A 20471-nucleotide genomic window follows, 5' to 3' on the forward strand; every position below is an offset into this window, starting at 1 on the left:
CTTAAATGGATTCCAGAGGATGGTAGGGGACAGGAAGGCCTGGAGGGACGTTGTCCATGGGGTTGTGATGGATTGGACACTATTTTGCAGCTAACAACAACAAAGCTCATATTGGATGGCTGTGTAATGAAAGAGTCAGGGAGCAGTGAGTCTCCTTCAGAAGCAAAAGGCGTTACAGATCCTACATCAAAATATCTGGAAATGGAGTGCTTAGCAACCCAAAATTAGCAACTCAAAAAGAACTAAATGTGTGGTCTCATATCTGTCTGTCTGTCTGTCTGTCTGTCTGTCTATCTATCTATCTATCTATCTATCTATCTATCTATCTATCTATCTATCTATCTATCTATCTATCTCATCTATCTATCTATCTCTCTCTCTATCTATCTATCTATCTATCTATCTATCTATCTATCTATCTATCTATCTATCTATCTATCTATCTATCTATCTATCTATCTATCTATCTATCTATCATTGAACTGATGATGTTACCTAGTTTGAGTAATGAAACGTCTGGAAGAAAACAACTTAGAGAGCACCAAGGATCAAAGTCTTCTACTTCTCTTCCTCCCCTTCTTCTTCTCTTTCCCCTTCTCTTTTCTCTCCTCCCTCCTCCCTTTTTTCTTTTCTTCTTCTCCTCCTTCCCCTCCTCCTCCCTCCTCCTCCTCCTTTTCCTCCTTCCTCCCCCCCCCCATTGCCACTCTTTTGGCACGGATGATATTACTTAATTTGGGTAATGAAATGTCTGCAAGAAAACTAAGAAAGGTAGCATGAACATTGAATGTTAAACATAAAAGTATGTATGTATGTATGTATATATATTTATATATTTATATATTTATATTTATTTATTAATGCATTGCTCCGCGCCGGGGCTTGCTAGAGATTAGCTTTCTTTAAAAAAAAAATCTGAAGCCAAAAAATTATTCTTCCTTAACTCTGCAAAAATCTCACCCTCTTGGGGTAACGTTACGATGCTCCAAAAATGCACATCTGGGACTCCCTGTTCTCCGAGCAGCACCAGCGCAGAACCCATATTTCCAGAAAAAACGAAATCATTTAATGCAATGAAATATAGAAATCAAATTGCAAATTACGAATTGCAAGGAGAGAGGTGATGGTGGTAAAAATAATAATAATCATCCAAGGGAAACCACGTGATTTACAGATTCTCCTCCTGCCCCCACCTTTTCCTTCTGCAAAACCCCGCCCCTCTGGCCACGCCCCTCCCTTCCACGTCCCCCGCTGCTTTTCCCAGGCCACGCCCCTTGGGCTGCGGCACCCTCTCCCTCCTCTCGGGTGACGTAGGCTTCCACCCCGCCCTTCATCCAATTGGTAAGCTCCTCCCTCCCACCCTCTCTCGCGCTGGCCCGCCACGCCTCTCCACCCTCAGCCGAACCAATCGCAGGGCGCGAGCCCGGCCCACTCTCCCCCAACTCCAGAGAGTGCGCGTGCGCAGTTGGTCAGGTTTTAAGCCCCGCCCCGCTTCCCTCAGAGGCTTCTCTCAGAGGGCGGCTGGCGGGCTTGAGCGGCGGCTGCCTTTTTTTTGAGGGGAGTTTGTACGTCGCCTTCCCTTGGCAGACCTTCCCTTCTTCGCTTCGTCCGGCCAGAGCGAGCCGCGGAAGGCGCAAAAGGGCTACCCGCCTCCTTTCCTCCCGCCCGCCGGCCGGTCGGCGCCCCTTTTCCCCTCAGCCTCGCCTCCACTCACGGAGACCAACATGGCGGCGGTGTCGGGGGCCGCCGCGGGCAGCTGTGGGAGCCCCGCCGGGGTCCCGGAGATGGTGCGCGGGCAGGTCTTCGACGTGGGGCCTCGCTACACCAACCTCTCCTATATCGGGGAAGGGGCTTACGGGATGGTCTGGTAAGGAAGGGGATGATGGGGGTGGGAGTCCGGCTGCAGGTGGGGCGGGGCGCACTGCAGACAGGTGGGAGCACTGCTCCCATTGCTGTCTTTCTCAACTGTGGGGTGGAAGATAGGGTGGTCCAGACAGTGGGGGAGAGATGAGGAGCCGTCCAGACGGACGACTCCCATCGTCGGCCCAGCTTGCCCATCTGGCAGGGGATGATGGGTATCTAGGAAGAGACTGGGTGCGTTGCTTTCCAGATCTTTCTGTCTTAGACGGTGGTCCAGCTGAGAAAGGATGGGGAGCCCTCTGCTCCAGACACATTGGACCCCAACTCCCAGCCTTCTCAAGCTGGTAGTGGATGATGGGAATTTAGGTGGGGGCTGGGTGTGTTGTTTGCAGACAGAGACTGCAGAGCTTTTCTGTCCTGGTGGTGGATGATGGGGAGGGTGGTCCAGGCAGTGGGGGGAGATGGGGAGCCGTTCAAACAGGTTGGACCCCAACTCCCATCATCGGTCCAGCCTTCCCCCATCTGGCAGGGGGTGATAGGTGGCTGGGTGTGTTGCTTTGCAGACAGAGACTGCAGAGCTTTTCTGTTCTGGAGGTGGATGATGGGGATGATGACCCAGGCGGGGGGGGGAGATGGGGGAGCCATCCAGACAAGTTGGACCACCACTCCCATCGTCGTCCCAGCCTTGTCCCATTGGGTAATGGATGATGGGTATCTAGGAAGAGCCTGGGTGCTTTCCAGACCTTTTTATCTTGGCAACTCCCATTGCTTTCCCAGCCTTCTCATGCTACGTAGTCGTGGATGATGGGGTTATATGTTGAGTCTGGGCAGTGCATTGCCTTCCAGACAGGTGGGAGCATAGCCCCCATTGCTGACCCAGGGACCCCAGAGCCTTTCCATCTTAGTGGTGGATGATAGGGATGGTGGTCCAGGCAGGGGAAGAGTGGAGAAGGTGTTCCACCTTCCAGGCAGATTTGGATTACAATTCCCACTGCTGCCCCAGCTTCGTTGCTGATCTAGATTGGGGTTTGTGCATGCCAAGTTGGACCACGAGAACCATCACTATCCCAAAGACCAGAGGTCCTTCCTGTGCTGTCAGTGGATGATGAGGATGGGGATCCAAATTGAGGAGAGATTGGAGGCTAAGAGTGTTGCCTTCCCGATGGATTGGACCTCAGCTCCCATCAGCTGCCCCAGGGAGCAGAGGACCTGGTAATGGATGATGAGGATGGTGGTCCATCCTGGAGAGAGGATCGGGGCCTTCACTGCCTTCTAGCCAGGTTGGACCACAACTCCCATCGCTGCCCACGGAATCGGAGGGCCTTCCCATGTTGGTGGTAGATGATAAGAATGGAGCTTGAAAGCCACCAGCGTCTTCTCAATGTGCTGCTCCACTTTCCTGTCATATTTTAAGTAACGGCAGTAGCAGCCCACACCATCTTCAAACAATCCGAGCTTCTTTGGGGCCATGACCCATCCTCACAAATCTCAGTTGTGGTTGCCGCAGCCTATTTCATTGCAAACCTGTCACCTGTTCCTTGGTGTCCGTTTTGTTCTGTGTCTCACACAAGAGCAAAAGACAGCCTAGACACAGCTCCCCCCTCTGCAGTCACCCAGCGAGGTGGGCTAGGTCGAGAAAGAAAGAAAACATCTGGCTCCGAGTCACCCCAATAGTTTTCATGGCTGAGTGTGCAACAGGGTCTCCCTATTCAAAAGTCAACACATTCACTATCACACCATGCTAATGTTCTGTTTTTGGCTAGCCAAGATGCTCTACAGACATCAAGTGCAAATGCAGTTGCGTGCCTAGATTAAAATCTATTAAGGATGAAGTCAAGAGCTTGGAGACTGCAGAGCAATGTTGGGGCATTTTTATTTGGGAATAAAACCAACCTGGTTCAAACTTATTAACTCCTGGTTAAAATATCTTTAAGATTGCAGCCTTGTCTGTTTTTTAAAAAAGGCATTTGTTTTGCCTATTCTCCCTCAGTGAGGCATTCAGGGTGCCTCATAATGTAAAGCAGTCAAAATAGGTGTGTATTGATGTATATGAGTGATTTATTTATTTAAAGCAGTCATTTCTTCTGTTTTCTCTCTGAGTTCTCATTATTTTCCAAAGGAATCGATATCTGAAATTTCATTATGCAGTTTATGTATCCAGAAAACATTTTTATGCCTCATATTTTAATTGTGCCAAATTCCTTGGGGAAGCATTGTTTTTAGGCAATCGTAACTGAAAATAATGAGTCTTGCCTCAGGAAGCATATATTTCAAATTCTCATTTTGATCCTATGCACATTTCCCCAAAATTTAATGAGACTTTGCTGCCACCAATAAAATATAATGCCTGCTATAAAGATCTAAGTTATTATCTCCTTTACCGGATTACTTAATAAAACATCCAAATGCCAAATTTCTTTGTCTGCTATAGTTTCAGCAAATCACTTTATGTTGTTGCTGTCTATACAGTGTAAATATGACATTTAATGCCAGATATGAATTATTAACCATACTGTTCATTGCAAGCGTGAAACTGAGTACAGTATATGTCTGCATAAGGGTGCCTGTGTTACATATGTAGAGTGAATTTATGCCAGGCATTATTTAATACATTTCATATGTGAGTTTTCTGGGGTGTCCAGAAAGATACCAGAACAACATCTGATCCCATACTGCATACTAAGCTAAGGGGGATGGGGGAGCAAAGACCCAGAGCTCAGCTATTCTTAAGTCTATTTTACTGTTTGTTGCTCATGGGGTGTTATCTTTTGTCTCTCTGCTGGTATTCCCCCCCCCCCTTTCCTTAATAGCTGTTTGACATGGCTGCGCTTGATGAAATCAGATAAGATCTTCAATTGGGTTTGGATGAAAACTTATTGTATATTGTTTGAATTACAGCAGGAGACTACGCCAAATAAGAAAAATGGCAATTTTGTAGGGTTTTTTTTGATGGATAGCTTGTTGAGTCTTATATAATTTTTAAAATTTGGGTACAGGAAGCTGCAAGAGCAGGGAACAGAGCCAGCAAGGGGGCAAGTGATATATTACAGGTTTGTGTTGTGAAGGTTTTTGTGCTTAACGCAGCTGGTGCTGCTCCTTTTCAGTTGACATTCAACAAGGTTCTATTCCTCTGTTGCAGTCTCCTGTGTTGTGTGGACTAGCCAGCCTGAAGTCAGAATTTAACGCCCATCAATCAAGTGCCTGCTGTCACATGGTGCAGGATCTATCACACTAATATCAGTTCAGAGGGATAGGCAGGGAAGTGTTCTGTTCATAGCATATGTAGAGCCTACTTTACATTAAGGTCTTTTTAGTTAATTGTTTTCCTCTTGAAAAAGACTGCTCAGCTCTTAACTTTTTTTTTTAATCAATGCAAGCTGGCATAAGTGCTCAGATCTTCCACTGGGGAATTGCTTTTTTCCGATCCAGCATAATGAGCTAGACGGTAATTCATTTTTAAAATTCTAACGTCTTTATACTTAACAGCTTTGACCACTTGACTAATCCATGGATAGATTTGTCTTACTAAAATTTCAACCCAGCAACAGAAATTTTGAAGAAAATTCAGTATTAATAACAGTTAACCGAAAGAATCGTGATTCTATTATACAAACAATTATTTGCATTATAGGTATATAATATACCTATAATATGTATGATACTAATTCTTTGCATTATAGGTATTGTACTTTATTTCTGTATACAGAATTTAAGACAGCCGTGGTTTATATATTCAGCAGATTAAAAGCAGGTGAGCATCCTGATTCGGAGTCAAGTTATTAATGCTTCCATTCCATGAAAAAGTGTTCAAATGTTGAACATGTTCAGTATCTTTGCTAGACTCACACATGAGACCTTGCACTAGTGTGGTTGCCGGTGAAAGCTAAAAACAGTGACCAAAGAAGGTTTCTCTTATCCCAGATCCCTATCCAGATTTGTATGTCCATGTCAATGTCAAATGAACATGCTAGAAAGGCAGACCGAAAAGATTTCACTAAAGCTGGAAAACACTGCTTGTTTGGATACTAAATTTATCCTCTGGTTTCTCTAATTTCTTTCTTCAACACACAGCTTTGTTCTGTCATTGTGGCTGGATTCATCTAACATTGCGAAGCCAAAATGGTTTCTTCTTCTTAGCATATTGTTTAAACCCAATCACTTGTGGTTTAATAAGTCGTGGTTAAGTGAATTGTGACAATAGGAGGAAACACAGCCCTGATGATTTTTCCTTTCACTTTGAGTAGATTTTAAAACCTTACCTGACTGATAGTTCCCTGGTGAAGTCTGCCAGGGTCAGGCGTGGGTGGTTATTTTCCCCCTGAAACTTTAATCTGTATTTTTTTTCTTCTGCGTAGTTCTTTCAACTTTCATTCTAGACCTCTTGTGTCTTTCTTTCTTTCTTTCTTTCTTTCTTTCTTTCTTTCTTTCTTTCTTTCTTTCTTTCTCTCTCTCTCTCTCTCTCTCTCTCTCTCTCTCTCTCTCTCTCTCTCTCTCTCTCTCTCTCTCTCTCTCTCTCTCTCTCTCTCTCTCTCTCTCTCTCTCTCTTCTCGTCCACCTTTTTGAACCATCTACTTCCAATTTTCTCTGGGACATATTTTTTTAAAATATATTTTGGCGAGCCATATTCTGATATTCAACCCTAATGACTTTCTTAGAATCCCTTCTACAAAATTCTGTCATCTTGTAGTCTTTTTTTTTTTTTTTTGTAGCCTAGTCACCATTTCATTCCTTCCTTCGATGTCTGTTTTTTCGAGGTGCAGTGTACTGACTCTGCAGTCATTTTTAATATGTTATTTCTCCTGTCACTTCTGCCTACGCTTTGGGGCTTGTAACTTAGGAACATAGAAAACTGCCTTCTCTGGGTTCTCTTGCAGAAAATACCAAGCCATAATTTTTCAGAATCCTGGCTTAACATTCACGAATGAGCAGGCTAGCGTTCTCTATCTGATTTTTTCAAACTCATCTTGGGATTTTATTTTGTCAGGTGGGTAACACTGAATCTTTTAGGATTGAAAAAGCTTAATGTGGCATCAGAACAAAATCTCACCTTATCCCTCGACCAACAAAATAATAATGTGAAGCTAGAATTTGAAGATGGCTGCTACCTGCTTCATTTAAAGAAGGAAGTGGCAGGTAATTCTGGCTTTTTTTAGAATGATGAGTGCTTCTACAGGCTCCTACCTGCAGGAAAAGTGAGGACGAAGTCTGCAGTCTTGAGAACAATCAGTCAGATCTTGAAACATTAATGCTTTTGAGCATGGCCACTGGAATAATACAGTAGTATCAAGACATCTGTCTTTAACTCATCCCTTTCTTTGGCTCTGCACTCAGGAAATCACTATTATAGGTAGTCCTCGACTTACAACAGTTCATTTAGTGACCATTCAAAGTTACAACAGCGTTGAAAAAAGCGACTTGTGGCCGTTTTTCACAGTTGCAACCTTTGTACCATCCCCACCATCATGTGATCAAAATTCAGATGCTTGGCAATTGGTTCATGATGTGTTCCCCCGAAAATAAGACAGAGTCTTATTTTATTTTGACCCCCGAAATAAGTACTTGACCTTATTTTGGGGGCGTTTTTTATTATTTTTGAGGTGCAGGAGGCAGCGAGTGTGGTTACCTCATGGCTGCTGCTATTTTGCAGTATTTTTTGGGGAAGCACTTATTTTAGCACATGCGCTCAAAACCCCATTGGGCTTATTATCCGGGGAGGTTTTATTTTCAGGGAAACAGGGTACTTACGACAGTTTAAGTGAATCTGGAAGCCAGATTCACTTAAACAACCGGGTTACTAACTCAACTACAGTGAGTCATTTAACAACTGTGGCTAGAAAGGTTGTAAAATGGGGCAAAACTCCCTTAACCAATGTCTCGCATTGGTTAATGCGTTGGGCTCAATTGTGGTCGTAAGTTGAGGACTACCTGTACTACTCAGCCCTTCTATTTGCAAAAGCTGAGCTTCCCGAGCGTCTGAATTTGTTTGAAAGAAATGTGATTGAAGTGGCCTGTCGTCGATTCGTGTCCCTTTTTTCTCTGTTACATTCCAGACACCGTCTGGTCTCCGCTTGCTCTAATAATAGTTGTTTCTTTGTCTTCTTTCTGCCAAAACCTATACTTGCTCCCCCTCTGCTCTCAGTTTATGCTCTGAGTTTGTTTTTGTTTGTTCTTTTCTTTCTCTCTAAGAATGAAGTTGATGACGAGCGCATCTCACAGGCTACACTATTTCCTAGTTAGGTAAAGAATATAAATACGTTCTTTTTTGCTTTTCAGTAGTCTGGAAGGCAACAAAACCACATCTCTCTCAAATAGCCACCATAGTCTTAACATTCTGATTTGCATATGGGATCCATTCTTACTGTGATGAAGAATTAAAACATTACAGTGGGATTCTTCCCATTCCTAGTGTGGTCTTCCTGAAATCGGGCGCTCCACAGGTGCGTTGACCAACTCTTACGCAGGGTTATAAAAATCATCTTTGGGATATTCTATGAAGACCTTTATTAGGGACATGGTGGCTCATAGGTAAGACACTGAGCTTATTGATCAAAAAGGTCAGCGTTTCAAATCCCTAGTGCTGTGTAACGAAGTGAGCTCCCGTTACTTGTCCCAGCTTCTGCCAACCTAGCAGTTCGAAAGCATGTAAAAATGCAAGTAGAAAAATAGGAACCATCTTTGGTGGGAAGGTAACAGCGTTCCGTGAGCCGGTGTTGAGTCATGCTGGCCACATGACCACGGAGACGTCTTCGGACAGCGCTGGCTCTTCGGCTTTGAAACGGAGATGAGCACTGCCCCCTAGAGTCGGGTATGACTAGCACCTATGTGTGAGGGTAACCTTTACCTTTATGAAGACCTTGACGTTTTCAGGTTGATAGGCAACCTATTTAAATTGTGAAGCAAGAATTGCCATTTGCCTGGGATCCTGAGAAGGTCATGATCCTGAACCTTTAAAAACAGAATCACTCATGGTGGACTGGCAAAGCAGTGATTCGTTGCTCAGCGACAAAGATAAGTTATTTCCTAACCAGTCAAACAGACTGTACTCTGATCTTTGATCTAGGTAATACTTTTGGCCTCCTTTCCAAAGAATTCTGGGAATCAAGTCCCTGCACACTGGTTTGGAGAAAGCATCTGATTGAGGAAGGTTATGAAACATTAATTTCTTTGCTTGGTGGTTATGACCCACCCAGAGTCAACAAGAGTTGGGCAGCATGCAAGTTTAATTATTATCCTCTTCCCCTTTGTCGGGAATATAAAAATTAATTATTCTTAGGTGTCAGCCTTTTATTTCACTTCGGTATGCAATTCACCTGATTTGCACACACAGAGATATCTAAAGCTCTTGCTTGCTAATAATTTTCTTCAGCTTTTGTTAATGGGTTTTTTTTAATTCCTTTAGTTTTCTCTTCCAGATTATTGTATCGCTGTTCCTAACAGTTCTCTGAAAATCTTCCTTTTAATTGGGTTAACTTCATGGGGAAATATTCTTTCTCTCTAAAGAGTAAAAGTGGAGGAAAAAAAACAGGCTGGGTTTAATCCTTCCTGAATTCCTCTTGGCTGCAAGTTTTTTTGTTTTGCAGAAGTTTTGTTTACTTAAAGCAATTTTAACCTCTTTAACCAGGAAGGTTGCCTGCAAACTCTCAAAGATTCTTGCAAAGAGAGTGCGTGGCTCCAGACTTACACTGTAATAGGTGACAGAAGGAAAAGGCAATCTGATTTACAGTTGGTATAATGGTTATCTAGAAATAGTTCATTTAGCGCCTGCTGAATGACCCTGCTGGGAGGAAAAACAGAGACCGAGAATCTCAGCCAAATTTTGCTTCCAATTCCTTTTTGTCTTCTGCATTATTGGAACGGTCCTGTTAGTTAGACTATAGGGGTCGTCTTTCCATTGAAAACCGAATTGGTAACTATCTATTATTAGGCTTGAAATCTGGAGTGAAATTTAAACTAAATTAAGTGTGGTCGCCAAGCAACAGCAAGAACTGGGTCGGGAAAGCAATAATCTTGCTCCTTTTCTAAGAACACATTCCTTAAACTTTTCAAGATTCGGATAAGCTTACATATTAGTGTAACCGAAAAACCACCAGAGCAGAAAATGAACCATTGTCAACAGGATGACAAGGAAGGCAAATGGGGGTGGGGACTGGATTAATGTATCCAAATCCATAGGAAAAGTCCCACTCCATTATTATCCTTTGCTAAATTGTAGCACTTAAAAAAAAACTCTTTACCATTGTATCCCATAATAGCAGTATGTTTACAGAGATGGGCAACATTGTCTAACATATGTAAGTTTTGCAATAGGAAGTGAATATTTCTGTGCATTTGCTTCAGTTGCATGTCCTGGACATAATGAGGTTGTCCGAATTAGTCTGCTCTTCTTTCTCCTAACAGTCCCCTCTACCCTGAAAATGCTGAATGGGTATTGGGGTCTCCTGATTTAGAGGAATCCCCCCCAGCCCCCTCTCATGTCCTTAGATCACAATCCACCCCTTTAACACGACCCTACAATCCTCACTGTCTCTGAAATTAGGCAAGATTAGATGTATGAAAAGAAATGGGTGGGCAACTTTGCAACCTCAGTGTCTATAATGCTGGAGACTACTCCTTGTTTTAAGCAACATTTCTTTTGGGACCAACAATTTCTACCTATCATAGTGCTGAGAAGGAAGCAATAGGAACATAAAGAGAAAGAACTCAATATGGGCAAAGATTTAGAGGAGAAACGGGCGCTTGGCAATTTTTGTGGTTGTCCGCATCAAAGGAATGTTTGAAATGTTGTAATGTTGAAACTTAACCAAAAGTCGGTTGGAAGACGAAGTGGAGATGCTGCTAAATCGTTTTGCTTTGCCGATGTTGAGTTTATTTTTATCACTTTTTTTCCCCTCCAGTTCAGCCTATGATAATTTGAACAGAGTCCGGGTGGCGATAAAGAAAATCAGCCCTTTTGAACACCAGACTTACTGTCAGAGAACCCTGAGAGAGATCAAAATCCTGTTGCGTTTCAAGCATGAAAATATTATTGGGATCAATGACATCATTAGGGCTCCAACTATTGATCAAATGAAAGACGTGTATCCTTTAAAGACCCTACATTCTCCTGTTCTCATTATCATCCTCTTTTCCTCTTTGTGTTAAAGTAAAATGATTTATTCTTGTTGTTATATGCCTTTGTTGTACGCATCTTACAACAGTTCACTTATTGACCAGTTTGAATTTACAACGTCACTGAAAAAAGTGACTTACGACCCTTTTTCACCCTGACGTCCGTTACAGCATCCCCATGGTCATGTAATTTACATTGGGATGTTTGCCAACTCACATTTATAACAGTTGCAGTGTCCCAGGGACATGTGATCCCCCTTTTGCAACCTTCCGACGAGCAAAGTCAATGGGGAAGCCAGATTCACTTAACAACTATGTTACTAACTTAACAACTGCAGTGATTCACTTAATAAACGTGGCAAGAAAAGTTGTAAAATGGGGCAAAACTCACTTCGCAACATAGATTTTGGGCTCGGTTGTGGTCGTAAGTGGAGGACTCCCTATATACCTCTATATGCATGAACAACAAAGAAATATTGTCATTATTTCAGTGTTGTAATGGTATATTCTGCAATAGAGAACTAAGGTTTTAAACATCTCGTAAGCTCAGCCAAATTACATTATCTGATATAAAACATCTGTTGGCTTTGTTGCCTTAATTCAATTTTCAGCTACATTGTGCAAGATCTCATGGAGACAGATCTTTACAAACTCTTAAAGACTCAACATCTCAGCAATGATCACATTTGTTACTTCCTTTACCAAATTTTGAGAGGACTGAAATACATCCATTCAGCCAACGTCTTGCACAGGGACCTCAAACCGTCCAACTTGCTGCTAAACACTACTTGTGATCTCAAGGTCTGTATTTAGCATTTTGGAGACAGCTCAAGGGATTACAGCATACCAAATAACAGAGTTGGAAGGGGGACCTTGGAGGTCTTTTAGCCCAGCCCCCTGCTCAAGTGGGAGACCCTATACCATTTCAGACAAATGGCTGTCCAGTCTCTTCTTAAAAGCCTCCAGTGTTGGAAGTATCCACAACCTCTGGAGGAAAGCTGTTCCACTGGTTGATTGCTCTCACAGTTAGGAAATTTCTCCTTAGTTCTAGGTTGCTTCTGCCCTTGGTTAGTTTCCATCCATTGCATTCTGGGGCTTTGAAAAATAAGTTGAACCCCCTCTTCTTTGTTCAGCCCCTCAAATATTGGAACATTGCTATCTCTCTGAAGACTTTTCTGCTTGTGGAACACTACTCTTTCTAAAAACAACAATCCTTTCTTCTATCCCATAATAGACATGTGACTTTGGTTTGGCTCGTGTGGCAGACCCAGATCATGACCACACTGGTTTCCTAACAGAATACGTAGCTACGCGTTGGTACAGAGCTCCTGAAATTATGTTGAATTCTAAGGTGAGAGTTGAAATGTTTTGTGTTTAATATTATACAGTTGTTTGATCCAAATCAGTCAATCATGGAAATCATTTTCCTCATGGAAACCCATTATTAGTCTTGTTTAAGAGTGAGCCTAGTTTTTGTAAAATATTAGTTGAACTTTTCTGATCATAAAATGGTGCTTCCTGTTTTATAAACAGTACTATTTTTCTAGAATATTATCTCGGGGTTTTTTTGCGCGTAGGTAGGCTCATTCCTGGATAACATTTATATTATCCATTTAATGTTTAATATCTATTGAAACATATCCTCTGGATTCCAAGGAATTGAACTTTAGGTATAGCAGTTTATGGAGTTGTATAAACAAATATATTTTTATAGTGCATTTTTCTAATACTTCAAGAAATCCTAAGTGTAAAGCCTAAAATATTCTCAAGGTAGAAGTAGTGACATGTGCTAGAAAATGATCATATTTGAGAACTCCAGAACTGTAAAATATACAACATTATAGCAATGTTTTTTTCCCCCCATTTTTGTCTGTAGGGATATACCAAATCTATTGATATTTGGTCTGTTGGCTGTATTCTGGCAGAGATGCTATCCAACAGACCCATCTTCCCAGGAAAACACTATCTTGATCAGCTCAACCACATTCTTGGTAATTTTTTTTCCTTTTTACATACCCCGTTTTCCCCAAAATAAGACTTCCCTGGATAATAAGCCCAATTGGGCTTTTGAGCGCATGCACACTCTCCCCTAAAACATTTAAACGCATGCACAGCCAGTCCCCGCCTTTTCCTGGGGGGAAATGGGGGAATATGCCCCACATGCACATGCCATCCATGTGGAACGGCCCTAGCTACTGCGCTCCTTCTCTTAATGATGGCCGCAAAAAGAGCAGCACACACAGCGATGCTAGAGCTGGCAAGAGTGTGCCAGAAACAGAACTTCCGGACCTCTCTGGATCAGCTGATCTGTGAGGTTAAGGGACCTCCTGCGCCTCAGAAATAATAAGACCTCCCCAAAAATGAGGCCAAGCATGGGGAAACTGTATAAATTATACAGCCAAAAGACTCTTTAACATGTCTAATTGGTGTTTCTTCCTTTTTCTTTGTTTACTTGTTGGAACTAGGAAGTTGAGCAAACGATAGCAAATTTTAGTTGCTTATATTCGCCAGACAGACCTACTTTATTTTTGTAGTAATTTTTCTTCCCTTTTTTTCTCCTTCATGTTGCAGGAATTCTTGGGTCTCCTTCCCAAGAAGACTTGAACTGTATAATCAACGCGAAAGCAAGAAATTACTTGCTTTCTCTACCGTATAAAAATAAAGTCCCTTGGAACAGATTATTTCCAAATGCTGATCCCAAAGGTAATTTAAAAGAATAAAATTCTGACGTTCTGGGAAAACCATGGCATAAGATGAATTATAGGAAAAGTTACAACAGCTGAGATTTGTAACAGTCACTACTCTTTCTTCATTAATGCTCGTATCAAAGGAATTAGCCCTCCATATTTACGATCTTCCTCGTCAATACATTGAAAAACATACAAGCGTTTCATGTTCTGACCGAAGCTTCCCAAGAGCATGAAACAAACTCCTGGTCTCAGCAAAAAAAAACACCCTTTATTAATTTACTATGAATTCTGCTCATTCACCTCCAGTGAAGTCTTTCAGAGGAGGATTTATGGTCACATAAATCCTTACCTGGCTTGGAGAGCTGACAGGCTGAACTTGGCAAGGAGAGTCACAATCCAATTAGCAAACGAATTGTCTGCAAACTCCACTCCCCTTTCACTCCTCTTTTATTTCCTCTGGGGCAGCTCTGGCCTCCTCTCTGCCTCCAACACAGAATCCTCATGAGAGCCTTCCCCAGACTCCAGGACTGGCCCATGTTGCTCCCCAACCTCCTCACTGTCCAAATCTGCTCAGTAAATGTTTTTATTGTTGGTGGAGTCCTGCTTGGACTAGAGTCCTCCTTTTGTGGTTTTTCCATGAAATTATTTTGCATCCCCCCGGGGGGACGACTTAAACATCACTCAACATGTTCTCTATGGGGGTGGACATTGGGATGAGTAGAATGCAAGCCAAACTAATTCTAAAAATTGCCTTTCTAGCCCTTGATCTGTTGGATAAAATGTTGACTTTCAACCCTCACAAGAGAATTGAAGTGGAAGAAGCTTTGGCTCACCCCTACCTAGAACAGTATTACGACCCCAGCGATGAGGTATGGAAGCTGTTTGACAGTGTAAAACACTTTAATTCAATGTTTTGAATAGGTTCGGCAGTCAGACAGTACTTAGAGCTCAAATCTTGTTTTATATACAGATAGTCCTCAACCTATGGCCACAATTGAGCCCAGAATTGATCTTGCTAAGTGAGAAATTTGTTAAGTGAGTTTTGCCCCATTTTACGACTTTTTTTGCCACATTTGTTAAGTGATTTAACAAACGGTTGTTAAATTAGTAACATGGTTGTTAAGTGAATCCGGTTTCCTCATTGACTCTGCTTGTCAGGAGGCCACGAAAAGTTGTCACAGGACCCCAGGACACTGCAACCGTCATAAATATGAGTCAGTTGCCAAACAGCTGAATATAAATCCTGTGACGATGGGGCTACTGCAAAGGTCATAAGTGTGAAAAATGGTCATAAGCCCCATTTTTCAGTGCCGTTGTAACTTTGAACGGTCATTAAACAGACTGTTATAAGTTGAGGACAATCTGTATTTTCCTTAGCATATATCAATAAATGTGTGAAAAGTCTTAACTCACCAGCTCTCCAAACCATATCATAATAAGTGTAACCAAGTAAAACTTCTATTAACTGCATATTTATAGAGTAACTTACTACTAGTGCAGGTAATTTTAGTATGCATTATTTTCTGAGATTCATATTTTAATTTTGACCACAAAGTCTTCTGAGCAGCTTTAGAACACTTAAAAAGTCAAAAAAACGTTCCAATTTACGTATTCCTTTTGTGCCTCATTATCATTCATGTTTCTGATGGCCTGTTCTTTATTTTTTTTAAAGCCTGTAGCTGAAGCACCTTTCAAATTTGATATGGAGCTGGATGACTTGCCGAAGGAAAAGCTGAAAGAACTAATTTTTGAGGAAACTGCCAGATTCCAGCCGGGATACAGATCGTAAATGGCATAAGGGTACATTAAGTGTTTTAATCTAACTACGTGAAACAGGCAGCTTCCTTTGTATTTAATGTAATCCTTTGATAAACATCACATTATTTTATATCATTGCAGTTAAGATTTGGCAACTGTTAAGCCTTTCCCAAAAAAAAAGCTTTTGAAAAATTTACTTAGGAATTCACTTTGAAGTAGCCCCACGTGGCTATTTCAAAATTTCACCTAAAATATCTGAAAGAATTCAGAAAAACAACCCCAAAGTCTGTAATGGTTTCAGTTGGTTTCCCTAAAATGCTTATTGATTCCTTCCCCACCCACCCCCTCATAGTGAGAATGTAGTCTTCTTTCCTAAAGCAAGGATCATTTGCCATTTCGTCCAGTATTCAGTTCAATTCATACACCTAGAAAACAGCACCTTAATCTTTGTATACCAAAAGCGAAAATATCTTTACTTTACATTTTTAAAAAATGCTTTGTGGGTCTGCCTTCAGAAGCAAAAGCAAAGGCAACCTTCCCTGAATGTATTGCCACTGCTAGTGTATAAGTTGTTGTAAGCCAGCCAGAGTCTCTCAACAGTGAGATGGGCAGCATACAAATTTAAGAAATATATGACATTCAGGAGCCGTGGTGGCACAGTGGTTAGAATGCAGTGTTGCAGTCTAATTCTGCTGGCTGCCAGCAATTCAGCAGTTCGATCCTAATCAGCTCAAGGGTGACTCAGCCTTCCATCCTTCCAAGTCGGTTAAAATGAGGGCACAGATTGTTGAGGGGCAAGAGGCTGTCTCTGTAAACCGCTTAGAGAGGGCTGTAAAAGCATTAAGCAGTATATAAGTCTTAAGTGCTATTGCTACTGCGAAGTGGTATATAAGTCTAAGGCAAGGGTCTCCAAACTCTGTCATTTTAAGACTTTGCTGGCTGGGGAATTCTGGGAGCTGCACAAGTCTTAAAGTGACAGAATTTGGAGACCCCTGGTCTAAGGGATATTGCTAGCGGTATATTCTAGTCAGCTTCTGAAGATAATCCTGTGTTATTTTTTAGTCTCAAATACACTGTACAGATAGTTGTCGACTTAAAGGCATTTGTTTTTTATACGAAGTTAACGATGGCACTACAAAAAGTGATTTATGACCAGTGCAACATTTCCCCCCCCCCCCCCGATGATCAAGATCCAGACACTTGGCAACTGGCTCGTATTTATGACGGTTGCAGCGACCCGGGGAATAATGTGACCCCCTTTTGCGATCTTCTGACAAGCAACATCAACGGGAGAAGCCAGGTTCATTCAACAGCTATATTACCAACTTACCAACTGCAGGGATTCGATTCAAAGGTCATAAAGCAGAGCATAGCTCACTTGACAACCTCGCTTAGTAACAGAAATTTTGACCTCCATTGCGGTCATAAGTCGAGGACTACCTGTACGGTGTGATCGCTCTGTATTCTGCCCGACGTGTATGCTCCATTTTCCAATAAAATGTTCCCCCTTTGTCTTTTTTTTTTTGTAGGATAAAGGAATTAAAGGGCTGGGCACACTCTTCGTAGACGTTCTCTTCCTGGATCTTTCTCTATGATCATATGACGTGGCCTCCTTCAGTTTATTCCACTAAACATTTCAAGCCATTCAGGAAGGACCATTTCTATGGTTGATCCTGGCTTTCTATGTCTTCAACTGATTCTCTCTTTTACGCCTGAAGAAACATTACCAATACTCCTGCGTGTAAAACCGGTCTTTTTGCAGGTACTATCTTTCTCTCTAAACACACCAACCCTTAGGTGACGGCCGATAGGTTTTAGACCCTGTCCCTTTCTGGTTTGAAAGATGCAGTGTTGGTTTCTGACCTTGAGGAGGGCAGACTATTTTATACCTTGAATCATTTTCGTTTTCTAGATTTTTGTAACGTCGTTTGAGAGGAAAAAGAAAATAATAATAATTAAGGAACATTGAGGGCACTTTAAGTCAGGGGCATTCGCCACAACTTTTGCACTTCTTTAAGCTTGCCATGTTTACTGACATGCACAGTACGAGAGGACAGATCCAAGCATACACTGTATTTATACTTTTCCTTCCCCCCCTTCCCCGCTGTGGGCATAAATTAAGGCAGGTCACTTCAATGCTGATGTCTCAGCAAACGATGCAGAAAAAAAAACCTGCCCCTTCTTTTCCCCCACTTTAAGAGGTCGTAGGTACTTGTGCAATTTTAACTTTGAATGGTACACCTGGGATTTCTAAGGCCACAGTTGCAAGATGCATCTGCTTACCCAGAAGCCAATCTCGTTGATTTGAACAGGACACCATCCCCGCCAACTTTAGAATTTCGGTCGTTTTCAACCCAGAAAGTTACTTAAAGTTACTACAAAATCTTAACATTTGATGGGTTTCTTTTTCTGGAAATGCATCCAGGGGTAATATGTATTAGCAGAGAAACCTTCGTGTGAACACTAAACTCCACCCAAATACGAAGACTCCTCACTTGGTACCTTTCTTTTGAATGTATGTGGTGGGCCCTGGGGGTGGGGGGGGGGAAGGAACACTGCATCTTTAAAATAAGAAAGTGAGAACAACTTATTTTCGCAGCATGTTGGCATCTTGCCTTTATTTCCTGTAAGGTTTCCAACTCTCTTCTCCTATGCTTTCAGAATTTATAACTCTGGACCTCTTGTTCAGTCCGCTAATATAAGTTGCATTATGAAGACCCCTAACCCGGGCTCACAAAATGAACCTGCCACTTGGTACTCTTTCATCAATACTCTGCTTTTTTATTTTTTATGATAGCTCTTCAAGTATTTGTTTCTGAAACTGTACAGTGTGAAGTTTACTAGATGTTCTGTTCCAGTGCGGTGCCTCATTGACACTTCCCCCCCTCCCCCACTGCTCTTGGTGAGAAATTTTACCTTGTTCTAAAATGATGACTGTGTCTCCTCTTCGCATGACTGTTAAAAAGCTTTCTGTGCACAGATGATTGTCTTAAGTGCCACATAGCTGGAGCTGAAACAACAACAACAAAAAAAGTTACCTCTTAATTATGCTCAATGAAATTCTCCCCAGCAAGCAGAACATTTCATTGGGAGAGAATAAAGCGTGTTTTTAGCTGTTCCATCTTTCTTTGCTCTGTTGTATTTTGGCAGCAGTGCCCTTGTTAATGAATCAAAATATTAAAATTTGGTTTTGTATGTTTACCTTTACTTTTTCCAAATAATTTTTGTTTACCTTTTGAAGAATTTTTTAATGGGAGTCTTGCTGTTTCAGTCTTGGGGTTAACTTGCGCTTCATTTTACTTCCTGCCAAGGAGAGAAAGTCTTAGTGGATTCTTAGTGGGCCAATCGTTATGCTTATATAGTAAAAGGAGTAAGTTTTTTTTCTGTTAAGGATGTTAATGTGGCATTATGGTCTTACAGTTGATCCACAGTTAGTTAATTTGTTTCAAACAAATATCCAAAATCCCATTGAGCTCGGTAAAGACTGTTTGTTAGGAAATTAGAATTCCAGTTTTGGCTACTTTAGGTGCATCCAAAATTGCATAAAGTGCATATCAAAGTTTATTAGGTGTTTACAGATAACCGCATTCTACATTCATACATAAGCAATCAGCCTGCTAAACCAAACTTAGTAAAATTGTGTCTCTGAAAGTAGCTCTCTGTTAACTCTTGTGGAACCTGCAAAAAGCATATATTGAGAATATTGTTGGAAAAGGTTTGATGGGTTCCAAGTTCTCTGCAACTTCCTATGACTGTTGGGATTGCTCTCAGATCTGTCTTTAATTTTTTTTAACATAGATTTACCATAATGCCAGTTAAATTGAAGTGTTCTTGGGGTTTGACTTGCATCTTTATTGCAACATTAATTTGGTGCTTTTTAGACTGTTGCGAGTCTCTCAAGTGAAACAACACAGCAATTTTTGTTACAAGAATGGAAAGTTTTGTTGACTTATGTTTTGTACTGTCTGATTCACCTGCAATTTACAATTGGACAAAGGAAGCTACAGACAAAACAGACTAAAACAGTGCTGCCTCCAACCTTTTGGATACCAGGTTTCGTGGAGAGAGGTTTTTCCGTGGACTGGATGGGATATGGTTTTGTATGCTGCCTGCAACCTGTGGATGGGGTTTCACTTTTTTGTGCGGGCCGGTTTCTGGCAGGCTGCAGCCCGGAGTTGGGGACCCCTGTACTAAAATTTGCTTTGAGATATTCATTCTGCCTGTCAATTGACTTCTGGCCACCAACTGTTCGTTAAAGGCACATCTTTTGACAGAATAGAATGTCTTGGTGAAAAAAGTAAGGCTCTATATTAAGGCAAGAAAAACCAAATGCAAAGCTATAGTGTATAGGTGTTACCTGGTTCAATAGTAGTAACAGAGAGAGAGATCTTGGAGTCCTAGTGGACAACCATTTAAATACGAGCCAGCCGTGTGCAGCAGCTGCCAAAAAAGTCAACACAGTTCTAGGCTGCATCAACAGAGGGACAGAATCAAGATCACGTGACGTGTTAATACCACTTTATAATGCTTTGGTAAGGCCGCACTTGGAATACTGCATCCAGTTTTGGTTGCCACGATGTCAAAAAGATGTGGAGACTCTAGAAAGAGGGCAGAGAAGAGCAACAAAGAGGATTAGGGGGCTGGAGGCTAAAACATATAAAGAATGATTGCTGGAATTGGGTATGTCCATAAAAAGGACTAGGGGAGACATGACAGCCATGTTCCAATATCTAAGTGGTTGCCACAAAGAAGAGAGAGTCAAGCTGGTCTCCAAAGCTGCTGGAAGCGGGACAAGAAACAACAGATGGAAACTAATCAAGGAGAGAAACAACCTAGAACTAAGGAGGAATTTCCTGACAGAACAGTGGAACAACTTGCCTCCAGAAGTTGTGAGTTATCCAACATTGGATGTTTTTAAGAAGAGATTGGACAACCATTTGTCTGAAATGGGATAGGGTTTCCTGCCTGAGCAGGGCGTTGGACTAGAAGACCTCCAAGGCCTCTTCCAATTCTGTTATTCTGTTACCATGTTCTGTCTATTTTAAAGAAATGCTTCTA

The 20471-nt window shown here is 41.8% G+C and overlaps 1 protein-coding gene across 2 annotated transcripts; it reads left to right on the forward strand.

Moving 5' to 3' along the window:
- The first annotated feature begins 1512 nt into the window (after positions 1-1512).
- On the forward strand, positions 1513-18614 carry MAPK1 (mitogen-activated protein kinase 1). Of its 2 annotated transcripts, XR_015695534.1 has the most exons (10): positions 1513-1864; positions 10752-10934; positions 11577-11766; positions 12200-12316; positions 12842-12956; positions 13537-13668; positions 14415-14524; positions 15328-15455; positions 16943-17175; positions 18211-18614. XR_015695534.1 is itself a non-coding variant. In XM_087705722.1 (9 exons), exons 1-8 carry the CDS (start codon positions 1722-1724, stop codon positions 15442-15444), a joined length of 1107 nt encoding a protein of 368 aa, XP_087561848.1. In that variant the 5' UTR covers positions 1513-1721; the 3' UTR covers positions 15445-15455; positions 16943-18614. The 2 variants fall into 2 exon arrangements, 1 of the variants encoding a protein (XP_087561848.1); XM_087705722.1 differs by having other exon boundaries at positions 16943-18614.
- Positions 18615-20471: the final 1857 nt, after the last annotated feature.

Source organism: Thamnophis sirtalis, unplaced genomic scaffold (genome assembly GCF_051295495.1).
Source record: "Thamnophis sirtalis isolate CommonGarterSnake01/CBP01778 unplaced genomic scaffold, rThaSir2_p1.2 scaffold_2, whole genome shotgun sequence".
In the NCBI taxonomy this organism is placed as follows: Eukaryota; Metazoa; Chordata; class Lepidosauria; order Squamata; family Natricidae; genus Thamnophis; species Thamnophis sirtalis.

What these genes read in the sequence shown, in the direction of transcription:
- MAPK1 (XM_087705722.1), top strand. Translation starts at nt 1,722, where the DNA reads ATGGCGGCGGTGTCGGGGGCCGCCGCGGGCAGCTGTGGGAGCCCCGCC. An exon ending in AAATTATGTTGAATTCTAAG is followed by an intron (nt 12,317 to 12,841) that starts GTGAGAGTTGAA and finishes TTTTGTCTGTAG; the next exon opens with GGATATACCAAATCTATTGA. An exon ending in TCCAAATGCTGATCCCAAAG is followed by an intron (nt 13,669 to 14,414) that starts GTAATTTAAAAG and finishes TTGCCTTTCTAG; the next exon opens with CCCTTGATCTGTTGGATAAA.